At 45.7% G+C, this 19,912-nt stretch overlaps 1 protein-coding gene across 1 annotated transcript in view; it reads right to left on the bottom strand.

Moving 5' to 3' along the window:
* MYO1D (myosin ID) overlaps positions 1 to 19,912 on the bottom strand; it is a 385,815-nt gene that overhangs the window by 192,845 nt on the left and 173,058 nt on the right. Inside the window, exon 16 of the mRNA XM_074978817.1 lies at positions 12,063 to 12,270. Within this exon, the coding sequence (XP_074834918.1) occupies positions 12,063 to 12,270 (208 nt within the window). The remainder of the gene's footprint in view (positions 1 to 12,062; positions 12,271 to 19,912) is intronic.

A 19,912-nucleotide genomic window follows, 5' to 3' on the forward strand; every position in this document is an offset into this window, starting at 1 on the left:
TGTCCTTTACCTGATGCACGAGGTTTGGAGTAAAATACCAGCAGGAAAATATTCTGGTACAAACAAAAATTTGACACTACTCCGGGCAAAAGGGAAGGATGTGGGCGCAACCTGACTTAACCCTTAAAGAAAACGGTATCAAGGGGCTCATGTCTGAGCACCCAAAGCTCAGACACCTGCCTGGCCAATGTGACAGCTACCAGAAGGGATACCATGTTTGACAGGTGTAGTGACAAACACATCACCAAGGGTTCAAACAGAGGTCCCATGAGCTTAGACAGGATTGGGTTAAGATCCCACTGGGGAACAGGCTGCCACACATTCACATAAAGCCTGCCCAGCCATTTCAGGAACCTAGTCACCATTGGATCTGCAAAGAGGGTCTTTCCTCCAGCCCCCACGTGGAACATGTAAATAGCTGCTAGGTGAACCCTGATCAAGTGGGAGGAAAGCCCCTGGAGTTTGAGATCCAGAAGGTAACCCCAAACCCATGGAAGGGGGATCTCCATGGGGGGCACCGCCTTCTGACTAAACCAGGTGTGAAAACACTTCCACTTGGTCAAATACGTAGCCCTACCAAAAAGTTTCCTGCTCCCCAGCAGCACTTCCTGAACCCAGGCAGAACCCTGTAGATCCACTGCCATCTGCCACAGAGTTTCCATGCAGTTAGGTGCAGGGACTGAAGGTCTAGATGACAGAGCCTGCCAGAGTCCTGAGTGATCAGGACAGGGACTAATGGGAGCACAATGGGTCTGTCACATGAGAGGTTCAGGAGAGTGGAAAATCAGTGCTGCCTGGGCCATGCGGGCACCATGAGGATCAGTGATGCCCTGTATTCCCAAACCTTTAGGAGTACCTGGTGCACCAGTGGGAATGTGGCAAATGCATACAATAGACCCTCTGGCCAGGGGGTTAACAATCCATCCCCTAGAGATCCCCTGTCCAGACCCATGAAGGAGCAGAACTTCACATGCTTTGTGTTCTGGCACGTGGTGAACTGGTCCAGACGGGGAAACTTCCACTCATGGAAAACCTTCAGGGCTACTTCCCTCCTGAGGGCCCACTCATGGCCCACAAAAGACCTCCTCAGGCAGTCAGACAGAATGTTCTGTGTGCCAGGGAGAGAGGCGGCAACAGCGTGGATCCCTGCTCCAATACAGAGCTCCCATAGGTGACGGACCTCCTGGCATAGGTGATGAGAGTAAGTCCCACCCTGCTTCTTGATACAGGTAACTGCTGATGTGTTGTGAGATACAATGAAGACCTACCTCCCTCAGAGATGGGGGAGGAATGCCATGCAAGCAAGGTGAACAGCTCTCTGACACTGATGTGCCAGGAGAGATCGCTCATCAGCCACATACCTTGCGTTCTCATGTCCCAGAGATGGGTGCCCCACCTGGTGTCTGATGCGTCCGTCAAAAGCGGGAGGATTGACAACAGCTCAGAAAATGGAACCCTCCCCAAACCTCCTCCTCCTGGGTCCACCAGTTCAGGGAGCAGCGAATGTCTTGAGGAAGCATCATCATGCAGGCACACAGAACCTAGCACACTGAACAATGTAGGTACAGGCCACCATTAGGCCCAAAAGGCACATGCAGGTACTCACTGTTGTTACCAGAAATGTTTTCTTGTCTCAAACTGAGGACCTGATTACTAGGAAACCAGACCTGGGGAGGGAAGCCTTGGCCACCTTTTAGCCCAGGGTCATGCCTACAAACTCTATTACAGGGGTGGGCACCAGGATCAATTTGGGCAGGTTGTGGAGCAGGCCCAGGTCCTAAAAGAGGACTTGGGCCAGCGTGATATGTGCCCTCACTTGGCTGGATGAATAGCCATGTGACAGCCAGGCTGTGACACCTGAACTCCTGTTTGTAATACCTGAACTCCCTCCTTTTGAGATGGGGCGATGACCAACATGCATTTTGTAAAAACTTGGGGGTCTGTGGACAGCCCAAATAGGAGGTCTGTAAACTGGTAGTGATCCCTGCCCACTGTAAAGTGGAAGAATCGCCAATGGTGCAGAATAATAGAAATATGGAAGTAAGTATCTTAAATCGAGAACAGCGTACCAATCTCCAGGGGCCAGGGACGGGATGATGGATGCCAAGGTCACCATTTTGAACTTGCTCTTGACCACAAAGACATTGAGATTCTGAAGGTCAAGAATTGGACAGAACCCCCCCTTTGCCTTGAGGACCAGGAAATAACGGAAGAAAAAACCCACGCTCACCCCCTCCATGGGGACCATCTCCACCATCCTCAGGGTGAGGAGCTGGCAGACCTCCTGCAGCAGAATCTTGTGAGGGGGTCCCTGAAGAGGGATGGGGTAGGAGGATGGGAAACAGGGGAGGAAATGGAAGGGGACAGAGATGGTAGGACCCAGAAGTCTGAGGTGATAGAAATCCAGGCCCAGTGGAAAGGGAACAAGTGGTTCCAGAAGGGGGAAGGTGAGACTGGTAGGATGTCCTGAAGCATACCCTTAAAATCCCTAACAGGACCCTGTGGGTTTGCTGGATTGACCCTGCTCCTGGTCCTGGGTTGACCGGTGGCAGTGCCTGCCACGCCTTCCACTGCAGTGGTGGAAGTTGGAATGTGGCCCCTGATGGGAGGACCTAGGGGCATTCCTGCCTGAAAAGAAGTGCCGTTGGGTGGCTGGAGTATGGATACTCAAGGACTTAAGGTTAGTCCAGGTATCCTTCAGGCCATGCAGAGGCTGGTCAGCCTGTTCAGAAAACAGAGAAGGGCCCTAGAAGGGGAGGTCCTAGATGGTTGGCTGTAGCTCAAGAGGTACCCCCAAGCTCTGCAACCAAGAGCTGCAGTGCATAACCAGCTCTGTGGCTATGGCGTGGGCTGCTGCATGTGCTGCATTGTGGGTGGCCTGCAGTGCTGCCCTGGAGATGGCTCCACCCTCCTCCGAAAGCAGCCTAAACTCTGGCTTTGAATCCCCAAGGAGCAGCTCAGAAATCTTGTTCATGGAGGCTCAAGTGTTATAGGCACAGCAAGACAGCAATACCTGCTGGTTCACTATGCAAAGCTGAAGTACCGCCTCCCTCTTCCCTCAAGGCACAGGGCTTTTTGCCCACCAGGTCCATTTTCTTAGTGTCCCTATTCCTGGGGGTCATGCCCAGGTGCCTCTGCCTCTCCCACTCAAGTGGCAGAAAAAGGTACTCATTTCCCTCCTGGGGCATAAAGTACCTGCACTCAGCCCTCTTATCTATCAGAGGAATGGAGACTGGGGTCTGCCACAGGGACTTGGAGATCTTGGCCTCCATCTTGATTATGGAGAAGACCACCCCAGTCCAGGCGTCCGACTACAGAATATCAACTCTTGGGTCGGCGTCCTCAGAAACCCTTTCAGTCTAGACCCCTCCCAGCTTTGGGCGAGTTGGAGGTGGTGGTCCTGGTGTGCCCTTGAGCCCACTGAAGGCATAGAAGGAAGGGTGTCACCCAGGGTCTCATCAGAGGAGGAAGAGGAGGATCTCTTTGGGCCCATCTTCCCCAGGACCTCCCCCTGTGACAGGGCCTGTGAGGTTGAAGGGGAGGAGTCCACTGGTGATTGGGTCACCCGGCCCTCGGGCTCCAAGGGACATGGGGAGAGCTGGCTGGGGGGGAGGGGGAGTTAAAGCCCTGATGTAGACAAATACAGTGTCACCGATGGAGGTACCCTGGCCCTGGAGAAAGCCAACCCTGATCTAGAGGGGCCCATGCCCTGGCTTTGGAGATAGGCCCAAAGGGTCCAAAACAGCCACTGCGAAGGGCCGAGGCACTGGGGCAGGCTGCGACCAGCGGTGCTGCCACTGGGCAGAGGGGCTCCAGTACGGTGAGCAGTGGGAGTGGGACCAGTGCCAGGATATGAACCTGGACCTCCCGAACGACTACGCAGACTCCACCTCAGAGTTGGTGGAATAGTCCACAGCCGACCACAGTGGGAAGAGGTCAATGCCGCCTGTGGGGCATGCCAAGCCATTGACTCCAACTTCCCCTGGTGCTGGTGGGGAGGAGGTAGCATAGGCAGGCCCAGGCTAGCAAGTTCAAACTGGTGCCCTGATCAGTACAAGGCAGGCCCCTTTTCCCAGTGTCGAATCCAATGCTGGAGTATAGACTGGAGAAGTCACCGGTGACAGCTCTACAGGCGGCGTGTGCCATGCTCAAGTCCAGAGCAGCATGCAAGGGCGCCATGGTGGAGAGGTGCTTTTTGAGCCCCAGTGCTGGAGCACCTGGTGCCTTAGTTGCCACATGGTGCTGCCCATGGTCACAGTCCTTCCCTAAGGCTGGTGCTGGAGGGAAAGGGGGAAAATTCGATGAGGTCCCTAGCCACCTTGAAATCCTCCAGCATCGAGGGCTCCAGGAAGTCCCCCACTAGGCTTGAGTCCCAGCATGGACTGTGCCAGTCTGGGCTCAGCAGCTGAGAGTGCCATGTACCCCATTTGAGGGTGCATGGAGGACACGCACCATTGGAGCAATCTGCACCTATCAGCTCTCCTCTTCTTCTGTGGCTCTGGAGACTGGGAGTAGTGCCAGGGTCCATGCAATGCTGGGGAGGCATGCGAGGGTCCAGAGGTCTCCCTCACCGAGGCCAGTGTGCTCTGTGTCGTCAGTGCCAAGTTCGACTCCAGTGCCGGGCGAAGAGCACCATCCATCAAGCACCATTCCGTTTCCCGCTTAGTCTGGGGTTCGAACGTGGGCCTTGGGCTGATGGGCCTCACCCAAGCACTTGAGGCACACAGAGCGTGGGTACCTACAGGGCATAGGCGTCTGGCAACTCCTACAGGGTTTGAAGCCCTGAGAGCCAGGCATGCCCCACCACATGCGCTGGGCACACGGCTCAAGGACTGCACAGAGTCCTTAAACACACTAACAACTACGAAACAGCAACTACTCAACAACTAACAGCTACTTAGAAACTGATGCACTAACGGACTGCTAAAGGGCACTTGCTACTGGAGTAAGAGACCATTCCAAGGACCATCACAGGTGGTAGGGAGGAACTGAGCAAGTGCGGAGCTGGCAGTGGTATATAGGGGCTAATATGCTGGCACCACTCTAGGGGGTGCCCTGCTGGCTCGACGTGTACTGCTAAAGGAAAAATTTCCCACAAGACATGCACACTGTGTGTGCACACCTACGTGGAATGGACATGAGCAAGTATTCGAAGAAGGATACACAGTTCTTTCCCTCATACCAAAGGCAGCCTAAGTAGGTTTTTGCGCCTGGGCTGGTCCATTCTCCTGACAATTTTACAAGACTACCTTATGCATCAGAATTTTAAAAAATTGACTGGGAAGTGTAATTGCAGGATTATAATTCAAAACCAAGTCCCCCTTTCCTTGGATTAAACCAGAAAGATATAACGAAGTGATGACTACATGCAGGTGCTGTACACCGATAGTTACACAGAGCAATACAGAAAGCACAATAAGGACTTGCCAGACACCCACCACATCTGCAAGAGATGCAGCAAGGACTGTCACTCTCGCGTGGGTCTTTATAGTCACAATAGATGCTGTAAATGAAGTCTTAAATTGAAACTTTAAAGGGCGCGATCCATAGTCTGTGCAGACTGAAGGATGCCTACCTACTACTATGCATTTTGATTAAAAACTAGAATAATATGAAATTAACATGACACATTATATTGCCTAAAAACTGGCTAACTGATAGGTCTCAAAGGCTATGTCTACACTAGAAGCATCTGTTGACAGGGAAATCTCGACAAAACCTCTGCCAACAGACTGCATGTACGCACAACTCTGTCGACGGAGAACTGTCAGACTGCACTGCCCTCTGGTGCCACAAAGCAGAACAGCAGCTCTGCAAAGAGGGCTGCCAGGCAACTGGAAGCCCTCTCTGGTGAAAGAAGTGTTTACTCTGTGTTTCTGTCGACAGATAGTTATCCCTCACATTTTTGAGGGATAATGCTGTTGAGGCAAATGCAGAGGTCTGTCAAGAATCTGTCAACAGAATGCTTTAAGTGTGTAAATGCTCCCCACGTTATGTCGACAGAAGGCCCCTCTGTCAGCAAAACTGTCTAGTGTAGACCCAGCCAAAATGTAACTGCAAATGTGAATCATTGAACAGGTGTGTTTTAGTGCGGTGCTATACAGCTGGCTTCTTAGCCCTACACAATTTAACAGAGAAGATCCTCAAGAATGATCAAAGAATTAGATAATTTGCCTTACAGCAATAGACTCAAAAAGCTCAATGTATTTATCATAGCAAAGAAAAAGTTAAGGAGAGACTTGATTACAGTCTATCTACACGGGGAACAAACATTTTATAATGGGCTCTTCACTGTGACAGAGAAAACTATAATGTGAACCAATGGCTAGAAATTGAAGCTAGACAAATTCAGCCAAGAAACAAGGTACAAATTCTTGACAGTAAGCATAACTGGCCATTGAAACACCTCATCGGATAATTATGAATTCTCCATCACTGACAATTTTAAAATCAAGTTACGCTACAGAAATTCTTTTGGGAAACTTCTCTGGCCTGTGTTAAACAGCTCGTCAGACTAAATGATCACAACAGTCCCTTCTGGCCTTGGAAAGGATGAATTTGTATCACACATCCTTCCTGAACAGGTACCTTCTCTTGGTATGTACTGAAAAGTAATCCGCCACCTAACCCATTTCTGCTGATGGGGAATACCCAATGCAGTCCCTGTGGCAACAGCATAAGAACTCACTTGTTTCCTGAAATGCTAATCATAGTGATGGAAAAATCACAGCTACAATAAATAACCTCAGAAAGCACTCCCTAATAATCACAGAGCTGTTGAGTTATTGAAATCACCATTAAAGGTATGTTACAAACTGTAGACTTTTTTTTGTTTTCAAACAGAGATGACTAATGCACAGTAACTATCTCACTGTGTCAAAGGCACTGGAACTAGGGGTGATGGAGGTGCAGCAGCATCTCCTGGCTTGAAGTGCTTTCCATCATATACAGGATATACAGTTTTGTTCAATGGCTTTCAGCATCTGTACTATAAAAACTGCTCCAACACCACTGATTCCAGAAGATATTAGGCAACTGTAGGCTTTACTGTAAGGTCAACTCTATATTCCCTGGTCATGAACTAGCTTGCTTAGCTATATCTCAGTAAAAACTACCCGTATCATGCCTTGATTAAGGTTTTACAACATCATAGCTTATCTACATTAGTTATCCCATGTTAAACATTTTTAAACAATGAAGATAAAAAGGTTTCTCAAGCATAGAAGATACTAGATGATAATGAAAGCAAAATATTCTACTTAATATACTGTTGGTCACATTATCTTTGTCATCCAAATTAAATGATTTCATAATTAGCAGATTCTTAACCATTTATTAAATGCAAAAATTAGCATTTCAAGGTTGAGAAGTCATACACTTCAGAAGTTTCTGTACTAATGACAACCACGCTGTTGCACATCTATTTTGCTATAAAACCATTTAGTATAAGTGGTAAGAGACTACAATGAACGTTTAAAGAAAACACGAAGCAAAAATCCTATATGCATTGTGGGATTTCTTTTTTTTGCAAATAAGACCCTTCTATTTAAAAAGATAAAGCTTCATAACCAGTCCACAATTTGCTGCAGCCTTAAAGTCAGAATGAAAAGTTTTACTACAAACGTATGAGTATGCACATTAAAATTTCCAGACCAATCATTTAGCTCATTTTAAATCAACTTTGGCTTTTTTTGTTTATTCAGAAGTGCCTATAATAATGGTAAGATTACAGTTTCTATCATCAATTTGAATAAATCCAAGGTTGAACATTTCTACTAACAGGACTCAAACATTTGAAAGCATCTAGTACAATAGAGATTAATCTGAGTAACAAAATTCTGTTTAGAAATAATCTAATTCCTATCATTTCTCCTCCAATTTAGTTCTCGCCTCTCCCCACAAAAATACAACCAATTTGTATTCACTGGTTCCTGCTTGTTCTTCCCCTACCATGTCAAAAAGAGATTATCATTTTAGGTAAGAAATATGCAGGAAGAATCAAGTCTTCATGAAACTATCTCCTGCAATGAAAAGCTGGAGGATGAATACAGGTATTGGTACACAGAACCATAACTGCCTCAATATTATTCTGAACTGTAAATGAGGCTTCAGTGCATCTTTAAATCAGTTATGCTGATTATTCTCCTCCTCTCCAAACCCACAAGTGCCCCATCTGCTGGTGAACACAAAGGACTAGCACATGGAGATAACAGGAGCTGTTTTGAGTCATAAACATAAGAAACCAAAATAAGAGGAAAGAAAGGAAACATGTTATAAGAAACAAGGACCTTCTAGACAGATTTAATATTGTATGAAGTGTTACGTTACTTATAATAAACAACAGGCCAGCATCTGCTCGTTTACTGATTGAGCTGACAGTAGACATTGATTCATTAGCATTTCTTGCAAGAGCCAGGATTCTTGGGGGAGGGGAGGGAGGGGAAATCAAACCTCTTCTGGAGGCACTTTGAATAAACAAGTAAAAAGAGGGGCAAATCAGCCTGGTGTATGAGATACAGACACGGAATTTGGATCATACACAACTGCTCCAATTCCTTTATGCCTTTTAAGGATTCTTTAATGGCCTGTAGAGCATTATGGTAATTAAAGCTTGTATTTCCCTCCTGCTCTTAGGTGAACGTTTGTAGCTCATAAGCAAATTAAAATTATACACCACAAGTTTTTCCATGGGGTTGTGGAGTATACAAAGACGAAATACTCTGCTGCCAGTTCTGTTTCAGACACATGTTCCTGAGGTAAAAGCATCATTGTATTCAGATGTTTATAACAGCTACAATTTTATATCTTAGTACATAGCCAATTCCAAGCCCAACTGAAAAAGGTTTGGCATCAGGATGGAGTTGGATCAAAAGTCTACAACAAACTGATATTATGGGTATGTCAACACTGCAATTAAATGCCTCAGACTGGCTGGTGTCCACTGACTCAGGCTTGTGGAGCTTGGGCTGCAGAGTTATAAAACTGCATGGTAGATCCCCAGTGTAAGGTCCCAGAGTCTGTATCCCAGCCTGAGCCCAGATGTCTACACTTCAGCTTTATAGACCCACAGCCTGAGCCCCACTAGCCTAAGTTAGAAGACATGGGCCTGTCACAGGCATTTAACTACACTGTAGGCCTACCCTCCAAGTCCTCCTATGAATCAAGAAAATGAAGAGGTATCCTACAAACAACACACAGTGCCCCCACTTGAGATACTGAAAGAGTTAGAAGGTCCTGGCAGCCCATACACAGGAAACAAAACTGAAAGGGGAGACTGTGAATATGCTACTTGAATCCATTTTTAAAAGGCCTCCATACATGCAGTCACTCTCTCAATTATGACTTAAATGGGGAGGCAACTTCACTGGGAAACCTCTGTATTCAACTGGTGTTGTGATTAGTGATTTATTATATTTTTTATTAAGGGAGAATGAATTAACTGTATGCAATGTGCATGCTAATGATTTACAGAGACTTTAATGACATCTCATCTGCTCATACAGCACTTTTCATTCTCAAAGCACTTCATGGAACAAAATGCCTCTTTCAGGTAGACAAATAAATATTAGCCCCATCGTAGAGGTGAAGAGATACAGAGAGAGAGAGAGAGAGAGAGAGAGAGAAAAGTGACCTCCTCATTACGCCTCAGTAAATCAGCAGCAGAAACAAGACTAGAAATCAGGACACCGGGACTCCAGTTCCAGGCTTAGGGCTATGCTTCTTCTCAGTGCACAGGAATCCCCATAGCAGGCTATTCTCAGACAGTTCACATACTACTAGTGGGGGAATTCTGTGCCAGTGGGCACATGCAGAATTCATATCCCTGAATATGATTTTTCTCCATAGAAAATGTATTTATCTGAAATGGCTCTGCACTTACACCTTTCACCTGCAAGGGCTTCTGTGGCGCCAGAACAGAGGGCAGCCAGTCACCCAAAGCTGTGGCAGTGAGCTACAGAAGAAAGAAGGAAAAGGAAACTGAGTTCTTCACAGTACCCTGCCCAGGGATAAGGGGGCTGAGTCTGCTGCTGCAGCTAGAAGGCCATCTAGGGCTGGACGTGTGTCCAAGGCTGGGGGCAGGAGCAGCGTTGCAGCCAGCAGCTGGGCCCACAGTTAGCTTCAAATCCACTCTCAATTCTGCGCACAGACTTGGTCCTGAGCTAAGAACAAAACCACAGATAAGGCCCAAAGCTGAGTGAGTGGGCAGGGCTGCAGCATGGGCCTGCAGCTGGGTGCAGCTCCACTCTGGCCCCCAGCTTCTGCCTGGGAACAGAGTCACTGCCAGGATCAGGAGCACAGGTCAGGCCCAGGCTGGGGATAAAGCCACGTAGCATGACCAGTTGACACTGCCTCTCCTGCTCCAGTAGGGGCTGGCTTAGGCCCAACCATGCCCTTCTTAATATTGCTCTGCACCCATCTAGGGGGTGCATTGCACCCTTTGGGGACCTCTGATCCAGATCTAACTCACCTCTCACTTCTTTCATTCTTTAATCAGAAATTGACCGTTTGCCTGCAATGTGTTCTCCCAGAAATTTGTAAACTACCAGGAAACCCAAATAGCTCCCTATCCAATGATAAGGAGAAACAGTAGCTGAACATAGTGTCCTTGGATGTGAAAGACTGTAAGGGGTTATTCACTTAAAGAAGCATTATAAACCTAAAAAGATTTAATTTAGTCTGTCCTGCAAACCTACTGAAGAGCTCACTAAAGAAATACAATTTTTAATTCATGGACCATTTAATAAAAACAGTAAGATTCATTTATATAGTTTACAAACCTTTTGCAGTCTCTAATACATGCATACCTTTCCAGTGCACTTTACATGCAACTCTCTAGTACTTTCTAATACCTAAATTTCAGCAGCTTTTACCCTCAATCAGACAAGTGAGGATCAAAAACTCTGCTAACACCTCATTAGCTCCAACTACTAGAATACACCATTTTCAAGACCTACTTCTTTCAAAGTCTTACCTTTAAGGCACATTGCTTAACAATCCTTCCACACTAGCATAAGAAATTTCAAAGCTTTTTACTCCACTCGCCCCCACCACCACCCCTTTAGCTTCTCTACAGTTGTAGATTACAGAGGCTGCTTCACTTATGTAGAAGTCAGTGGCATAAAACAAACAGATGACACCTGGACAAGCTCCCCAAAAGAATAAAGACAGGATAGGAACTAAACAATGCAATGCAGGGAAGCTGAATCAATATTACTAGTCCCCAATTTTTCCAATTAACAACACTGAGACAGATGCATGGAACTATAAAATACAAAATGCGTCCCACTAAAAACGGAGGGAGCTGCTAACGATGGGAGAAGAATATCATGTACATTCCAATACATGCTTATCTGGGATGCAGGAGCCAGGACTGAACGACAACCCAGACCTGACCTAAAGCACTGAAGCTCTTTTTTTGTCATTCACATTGCCTACAATTTTATAAAGATGGATACTTTCTACTGAAGCAATCCCAGAAACTCCTGAAAAGAAATCTGTAGATGGATAACTTTTTAAAGTAAAAAGATAACATTTCTACTGCTTATAGAAAGATCTCCCATAACCAAGAATATCCTGTGGCTCCAAGCCATTCCTCCTTGATCAAACCATGCCAGTGTAGAGCCCTGATATATCCAGAGCCATTCAGCTTACACTCGATCGTAACAGAGTGTCAGAACTATTCACCCTAAGGATAAACAAACAGGCCCTCAAGTCAAATCACACATTTTACGTGAACCTCTTGGCAAGCTGTTTAAATTTACCCATAAATATTCTCTAGATCTAAAAATGATCTAATTTTGTTGGTAAACTTACATTTTGCCTGGGTACACGCCATGTTTACAGTTCAATACATCACACATCTTACATCTCAGATCTTAGTGGACTCCAGCTCTTCATTTTATGTAGCAGAATATTGACAGAGCTGAACAGGGCTTTTCAAAAATCAAGTAATGAGCTGTGACTGTTAGAGCTGTGTGCAGTCTCATCAGCTTTGTGAGATTACCTGGAGATGGTGTTTTATCAACAGTAAGCTCAGGTTTATGTTCTGCAGCTAACTTTACCTTCTGTAGGAAGAGGACAATTCTAACAAGCATCTTGGCATGCAGTTCCTCCAAGGTGAACAGCGTTCGTGGAGTCCGGATGAAAATCTTAGTCTTTCCATAGGCTACGTCATGCTGAAACCCACAACGCTCAATCAGTTTCTTCACAGCTTCTTTGTCTGAACCGAGGTCATGGTTTGGCCAAGTAAATTCTGAAATCATCTTGTACCTGGATTGACACAATAAAATTAGATCCATTATCAACTTTCCATCGGTGCCTCCAAACCCCTTCTTACTGGAATAAGAGTTTACCTTTCAGATTAAGATTTCTGTTCACTGATGGCTACAAGAGGTCAGATAACAAAAAGGAATACGAGTGGCAGAATAGAGGATGGACAATTTGTGGAATACCACCAGTAAGGACTACCATACCGAGGGCTTCACATCACTGAAATAAGAACAGATGCAATATGGCACAGCTCACCCAAAGGGCCTTACCAGAGGAGCAGATTCACTACCCAAAGTTATTTCTAGACTTTGTTTCAACAGTTTTTTAAATATTTTCTAAGAACAAAATTTTCATTTTAACTTACCTCTTTGCAGGAACTGAGCTATGCATAGGGAGACCATATCTCCCTGCCCCAAACACAGGACAGGGAGATATTGGTGCAGGGGAGGAGTGGCTCCTCCCAGCTGCACCAAGCCCTGGGGAAGCAGCAGCCGCAGGTACTCCCAGCCCAGCGCCCAGGGGAAGCAGCAGCTGTGGGCGCTCCAGCCGTACCCCTCAGCCACCGAGGGCCTAAATACAGGACCATGTGTCCCTTTTAAAAAATAAGTCAGGATGCCTTTTTGGCATCCCAAACACGGGACTGTCCTGCCCCATACAGGATGGATGGTCACCCTGGCTATGTACTTAACATTTAATCAGAAAAATCACAGTTTTTCAAAATTTGCACTCATCTGCTGCCCATTATTTCTGCAACACACCCAGACTAACTTCACTCCACCAGAAAGTGGCAGACAACTTTGTGGCATCCCCAGATTTTCCCTGGTTATATAATGATGGTATGTTGGTACACGGCATGCCTTGTGAAGTATCACTTTAAAAGTCTTGATCTGTCATCAAACATTAAAATTCTGCATGCACTATCATTGTATAGTATCAGAGGGGTAGCCGTGTTAGTCTGGATCTGTAGCAGCAACGAAGGGTCCTGTGGCACCTTATAGACTAACAGAGAAGTTTAGAGCATGAGCTTTCGTGAGTTAACTCACTTCTTCAGATGCTGCATCTGAAGAAGTGAGTTAACTCACGAAAGCTCATGCTCTAAACTTCTCTGTTAGTCTATAAGGTGCCACAGGACCCTTCGTTGCTGCTATCATTGTATAGAAAATTACGAATTCCTGCTCTGTGTGTGTGTGTGTGTCACTAAAACATTTTGTTAACACCCACAACCAGCCTTTCATGTGTAACACTGGGGAGTAGCTGGTGACACCCATTAAAAGGAGTCCATACTCCCAAAGACTATCCTAAAAACTGGAATCAGAAAAGCACACTAAGTCCCTCAGGGAATTAAAGAGCAGGGTCACCTTGCATGTTAATATGAGGGGGAAGGGAGTCCAGGAAAGCTGGCTGTATTTTAAGAAACCTTACTAAGGGCACAGAAATGCACCATCCCAATGTGCAGTTAAAAAAAAAAAAAAAAAGCAAATACAGTAGGTAACCAGCCTGGCTCATCACAGAAATCTTTGCTGAACTTAAACGCAAAAAAGAAGCTTACAAGAAGTGGAAACTTGGACAGATGATTAGGGAAGAGTATAAAGCATATTGCTTGAATAAGCAGGAGTGTAATCAGGAAGGCCAAAGTGCAACTGGAGTTGCAGCTAGCAAGGAAGGTGAAAGGAAACAAGAAAGGCTTCTACAGGCATGTTAGCAATAACAGGCTGGTTAGGGAAGGTGTAGGACCCTTACTGAATGAGGGAGGTAATCCAGTGATAGATGATGTGAAAAAAGCTGAAGTACTTGATGATTTTTTTTGCCTCTATCTTCACAGAAAAGATCAGGTCCCAGAGTGCTCCACTAGGCAGCCCTCCATGAAAAAAAGCACAGATTAAGAACTACGTAGAAAAGCTGGACATACACAAACGCACCCAAGGGTGCCAAGGGAGTTGGCCGATGTCACTGCAGACCCATTGGTCATTATCTCTGAAAACTCACAGCAGCCAGAGGAGGTCCAGTATAACTGGAAAAAGGCAAAAGTAGGGCTCATCTTTAACAACTGGAAGGAGAACAATCCAGGGAACTACAGATCAGTGAGCCTCAGTCCCTGGAAAAATCACGGAGGGGACCCTCAAGGAATCCATTTTGAAACACTTGGAGGAGAGGAAAGTGATCAGGAATAGTCAACATGGATTTACCAAGGGACAGTCATGCCAATCTGATTGCCTTCTATGACAAGGTAACTGGCTCTGTGGCTATGGGGAAGGTGGTGCACATAATATACCTTGATGTTAGCAAAGCTTTTGATACTGTCTCCCATATTATCCTTGCCAGCAGGTTAAAGAAGTATGACTTGGATAAACGGACTGTGGGGTGGAGAGAAAGCTGGCTAGATCGTTGGGCTCAAGGTGTAGTGATCAACAGCTCTATGTCTGTTTGGCAGCTGGTATCAAGTGGAGTATCCCAAAGTTCGGTCCCGGGGTCAGTTTTGTTCAAGTTCTTTATTAATGACGTAAACTAGGGGATGGATTGCATTCTTAGCAAATTTGTGGATGGCACTGAACTAGGGGAAGACATTGTTAAGCTCCAGGGTAGGGTTGGGGTCCAGGGAGACCACGACAAATTGGAGGATTGGATCAAAAGGAATGCGATTAGGTTCAACAAGGACAAGTGTAGAGTTCTACATTTGGGATGGAAGAATCCCAAGCCTTATTACAGAATGGGAACTGACTCATTAAGCAGCAGTTCGGCAGAAAAGGACCTGGGGATTACTGTGGATGAGAAGCTGGATATGAATCAACAGTGTGCCCTTGAAGCCAAGAATGCTAATGACATACTAGGGTGCATTAGGAGAACTGCCAGCAGACCAAAGGAAGCAATTATTCCCCTTTGTTCAGCATTGGTGATACTGCATCTGGAGTACAATCTATGATTCTATGATTCTACTGCATCCAGTTCCGGGCTCACCATTACAGAAACATGTGGACACATTGGAGAGAGTCCAGCGGAGGGTGACAAATGATTAGGGAGCTGGAGCACATGACTCATGAGAAGAGGCTAAGAGATTTGGGTTTCTTTAGTCTACAGAAGAGAAGAGTGAGGAGGGATTTGATAGCAGCCTTCAACTAGCTGAAGAAGGGTTCCAAAGACGACGGAGAGAGGCCTTTCTCAGGGGTGACAGATGGCAGAACCAGGAGCAATGGTCTCAAGTTGCAGTGAGGGAGATCAAGGCTGGATATTAGGAAAAACTTTCACTAGAAGAGTGAAGCTCTGGAATGTGTCACCTAGGGAGGAGGGAAAATCTCCTTCCCTAGAATTGTTTTCACAAAACCCTGTGTGGGATGATTCAGTTCTGCTTTCACCGGCAGAACTGTGGGTGGAGGGAACTGAGGAAAGGTGGTTGAACACCATGGCCTCCTGAGGTCTCCTACTCTATGATTCTATAAATGTGTGCTGTATTTGAGAAATATTGATTGAATAACTAGGTTTCTATATGGGAGCAACAATGGATTTTCTGCATATGTTTTACAGACTTAATAATGCAACAGGCAATTTCATTGTAACATTAACCATATTCATGTTCTAAAGGAAACACATTCAACTATTTTAACTATAAGACCATTTAAAAACCCATAGCCTGAAGTCAGGATTCAATCCTAATTTCTAGGCAGGAATTTTTCTGCAGTTGGCAAGATAATTCAAAAATACATATTAGCTAGACAGCCACAAAGCTGGTGTCACAACCTTAGAAAATCTTTTAAAGGAAATAGAAATAAAAGATTCTAAACTGACTACATTAACGCTAGACAAAATATACACTATACTGTCACTCACCTATTAAAATAAACCTTGGAACAAATCTGACAGCAAAAACCTGCTGTAGCATGTGGTTTGAAGCAGGCCTCAATATATCAGTGGCAGAGAGCACTGGAAGGCTCAACGTAATTTTTATTAAGAGTATACTGAAGTATAAAAAAGCTACACATTTTTAAAATTCCCTTATGGTCTCACAATGACGAGTTTTTGCTTTTATATCTGGACAGGCTCAGATCTCACACCCTCAAATAAATCTACATGCACTGCACAAAGATTTTACACAAAAACCCCAAAACATTTTCACTTGGTTTCAGATCTCTGCTCTCTATTCCCAGTGGAAAACCATTTCTGCTATAATTAATTCACTGGGAAATGAAATAGAAAAATCTTTCACCTCAAGACATTTCACATTAGGAGAAAGACAATCAGGGTGTCAGAGCAAATGTGCCTTTTATTAAGCAGAGCTGATGGGGCCAGACAACAGGAATAAAATGTCAAATCTAAAACCTGTACAAGAAGGTGGAGAAACATCTCATTAAAGAGATGGAGAGAAAGTAAAATCCTCAAAAGAGACAAGGCTGTATCAATAAAAGAAATCCAACCTTTAGACAACATTCTCTCAGGCAGTTGCTGCAACTGGTCATATTAACATTGTCAGAATACTGCTGCAGGCTTTCCATCTCTCCAGCGGCATGTGCAGTGCAAGGTCACTAATTCCTTCCCTGAGGCAAAGAGCATGACCCTGATCCCTTAGCTCGTCAAACCCCCCAAAACCTTACAGCTAATAATAGTGAAACAGGACCCAGAATACATCTGCTGCCTGACAGCAAAGTTTCCCGCCCAAGCCCCCCCCATGCCTAAAGATCTCAACAGCCATCCAGGTCATCCATATATTAAACAGCCTCTTCTGCACTCCTTGGTTATTCTCTCCCCTTCATTTTTAAATTAAACAAACAAGAAAGGTGGCTTTCTAAAACCTACAATACTCAACGGAAGTCTCCTGAAACGTGAACATAAGATTAACTCAAAAATGATGCAAGAGATTTCTATCTCCCTAATTCAGTTGATAGTGTTCTCAGCGTTATTTTCATGCCATGCCTAATGTTACTTTAGAAGTGGTATTAGAACTAGGAATGTCAATAATGAGAAGTATTTGATTAAATACTTATGAACACAGGCTTCCTGGCCGCCACTACCTTCTCCAAAAGATACCAAGCCATTAGATTTTTTGACCAACTTGGATGCTAAAACCAATAACACAACATATAAGCATCTAATGACCACATAATGATCTCAAGATGCATTTTACCCTAAAGATGCCAGTAAAACGAAGTGAAAACAGACTGACTGTGGGCTGGATCTAAATATGGTTTCCTGACTACACGTTCTAAGTAAAGAGAGTAGAGAGGTCAGGATATGGTTTCTCTTTTATTCTCTTTTGTTCCCACTAATAAAGTGGGATATCAACAGTGTTAGAGTATTTAAGGGTTAAGAGCACAAAATTCCTCTGCTGCTTCTACAGAAAGGCACTTTTCACTTAAAAAAATGGATACAACAGTACTCAATCAATGGTGCAGACTACAAATACAATATCCAAGATAGTATACATCAAATATTTTCGATCTATTCCAAATCTAGGCTCCTAGTGTAGCAAATCAACAAGGGGCTAAGAGATTGTATACGCTGGACTTCCCTTGTCTGGCACCCTCAAGACCAGACCAGTCCCAACTGAGGGAATTTGCCGGACCGGGGTGGTCCCCTGCTGGCCCCAGCCAGATTGTCAGGGCTGAGAGATGGGGACACTGTCCCCAGGTCCCAGACACAGATGCGCAGCTGCTGCTCTCAACTTGCCCCTGAGCCTTACTCCCAGCTACCCCCTGCTCCAGTTTTCTGGGCTCTCTGGTCCAGCAATATCTGTGGTCCTGCCTGCACCAGAAAGTACTGGATTTCAGAGGTGCAACCTGTATCAGTTGCTATACGAGTCTAGTTTTCCAGCTATTAGCTCTCAGACACACAGGACCTTTTCACATATCCACTGCTTGTGCAAGTATAAGAACAGATTTTAATGGATTCCTGATAACATGCACACACAGTATGTGACTGAGGGCAAAATTGAGCCCTCAGCTTGTATGATATTGAAAAGTCACAGTTCACGACAAAAATTAAGTTCAGTGAATACTATTTGTGGAACAATACCCTTCAATGACAAGAAAAATCCAGTCATTTTAGTCGTTATGAACAGCAGAGGTTTTTCAGTCCCATTTAACGCCACCTGTTTGTGTGCAGTTTTTCATTCTTCCCTCGCTCAGAGTCAGTCTCTCATTTGGTCAACTGAGTCAAAAACAAAAATCAATGCACGATCCATAAGCATGGGGACGAAATTCCAGATATGAGCAGCACTTTACATACACTGTAAGAAACCTTAGTTGAAGCAACATTTTTGTCTTACACATACAGAAGACACGACTGCATCAAAAATCATGTTTTCATCGGGTAAAGTCATATAATTTCATTCCTATCCTCTCATCTTGTATTTACGCATTCACCAAGTCCAAAAGAGAAGTTACTCATCTGTAGTAACGATGGTTCTTCGAGATGTGTCCCCGTGGGTGCTCCACAATAGGTGTTGGGCTCACCCGGCACCGCAGATTGGAAATCTTCCAGCAGTTTCTCCTGGATTGTGCATGCGCTGGCGCACGCCGCCCCCCTGAGCGCTCCCAGCCGCATGCGCAGTCCGGTCCCCGCCAGTTCCTTGACCAACCGCCTCAGATGCTCCTGAAAAACACCAGACAGAGATCCGAAGCGGGGAGGATGGGCGGGTGGTGGAGCACCCACAGGGACACATCTCGAAGAACCATCGTTACTACAGGTGAGTAACTTCTCTTTCTTCTTCGAGTGGTCTCCATGGATGCTCCACAATAGGTGACTACCCAGCAGTAACCCAAGTAAGGAGGTGGGTAATTGGTTTATGTGCAGCTTGCCCCCGAGAGGACTGCTGTCGACAGACGGGTATCCTCTTCGAATACCTGAGGCAGGGCATAATGCTCGGCGAAGGTGTCGTAGGATGACCAGGTCGCCGCTCTACAGATGTCTCAACGCGATGCCCTTGAAGAAGGCTGTTGATGCCGCCGCCGCCACCGCCCTGGTGGAGTGAGCCCTGGGCAGGGCCAGCAAAGGAGCATTTTGAAGCTTGTAACACATTTTTATACAGGACACAATGTGCTTTGAGATTCTCTGGGAAGAGAGACCTTCTCCTTTTGACCTGGGAGCGAGAGAGACTAGGAGCCTGTCCGTTTTCTGGAAGGACTTAGTTCTGTCTATGTAGAAGGCCAATGCCCTCCTGACATCCAGGAGATGCAGGCGTGCCTCCTTGCTGGAGCTGTGAGGCTTCAGGTAAAACGAGGGTAAAACTATTGGCTCGTTAAGATTGGACTCCAAAGAGACTTTTGGAACAAAGGCTGGGTGCAGCCTTAAGCTTACCACCTCCTTTGAGAATACTGTGCAGTGCGGCGTTGCCATCACTGCTGCGAGCTCACTCACCCTGCGGGCTCACGTAGTTGCAAGGAGGAAGGTTGTTTTTATCGTAAGGAGACGTATGGGAACTGTGGTTAATGGTTCAAAAGGCGGACCCGATAGCGTGCTGAGCACCAAGTCCAAATTCCACAATGGTGGAAGCGGTTTCCGAGGGGGGTACAGGTTTACCAGCCCCTTCAAGAACCTGGTAACGATAGGATGGGCGAATACCGTGGGCCTTTCCTCTGTATGCCGAAAGGCTGATATAGCGGCGAGGTGGACCTTTAGCGAGGATAGAGAAAGCCCGCCTCTCGAGGTCCAATAA

Source organism: Carettochelys insculpta, chromosome 28 (genome assembly GCF_033958435.1).
Source record: "Carettochelys insculpta isolate YL-2023 chromosome 28, ASM3395843v1, whole genome shotgun sequence".
Lineage (NCBI taxonomy): Eukaryota > Metazoa > Chordata > Testudines > Carettochelyidae > Carettochelys > Carettochelys insculpta.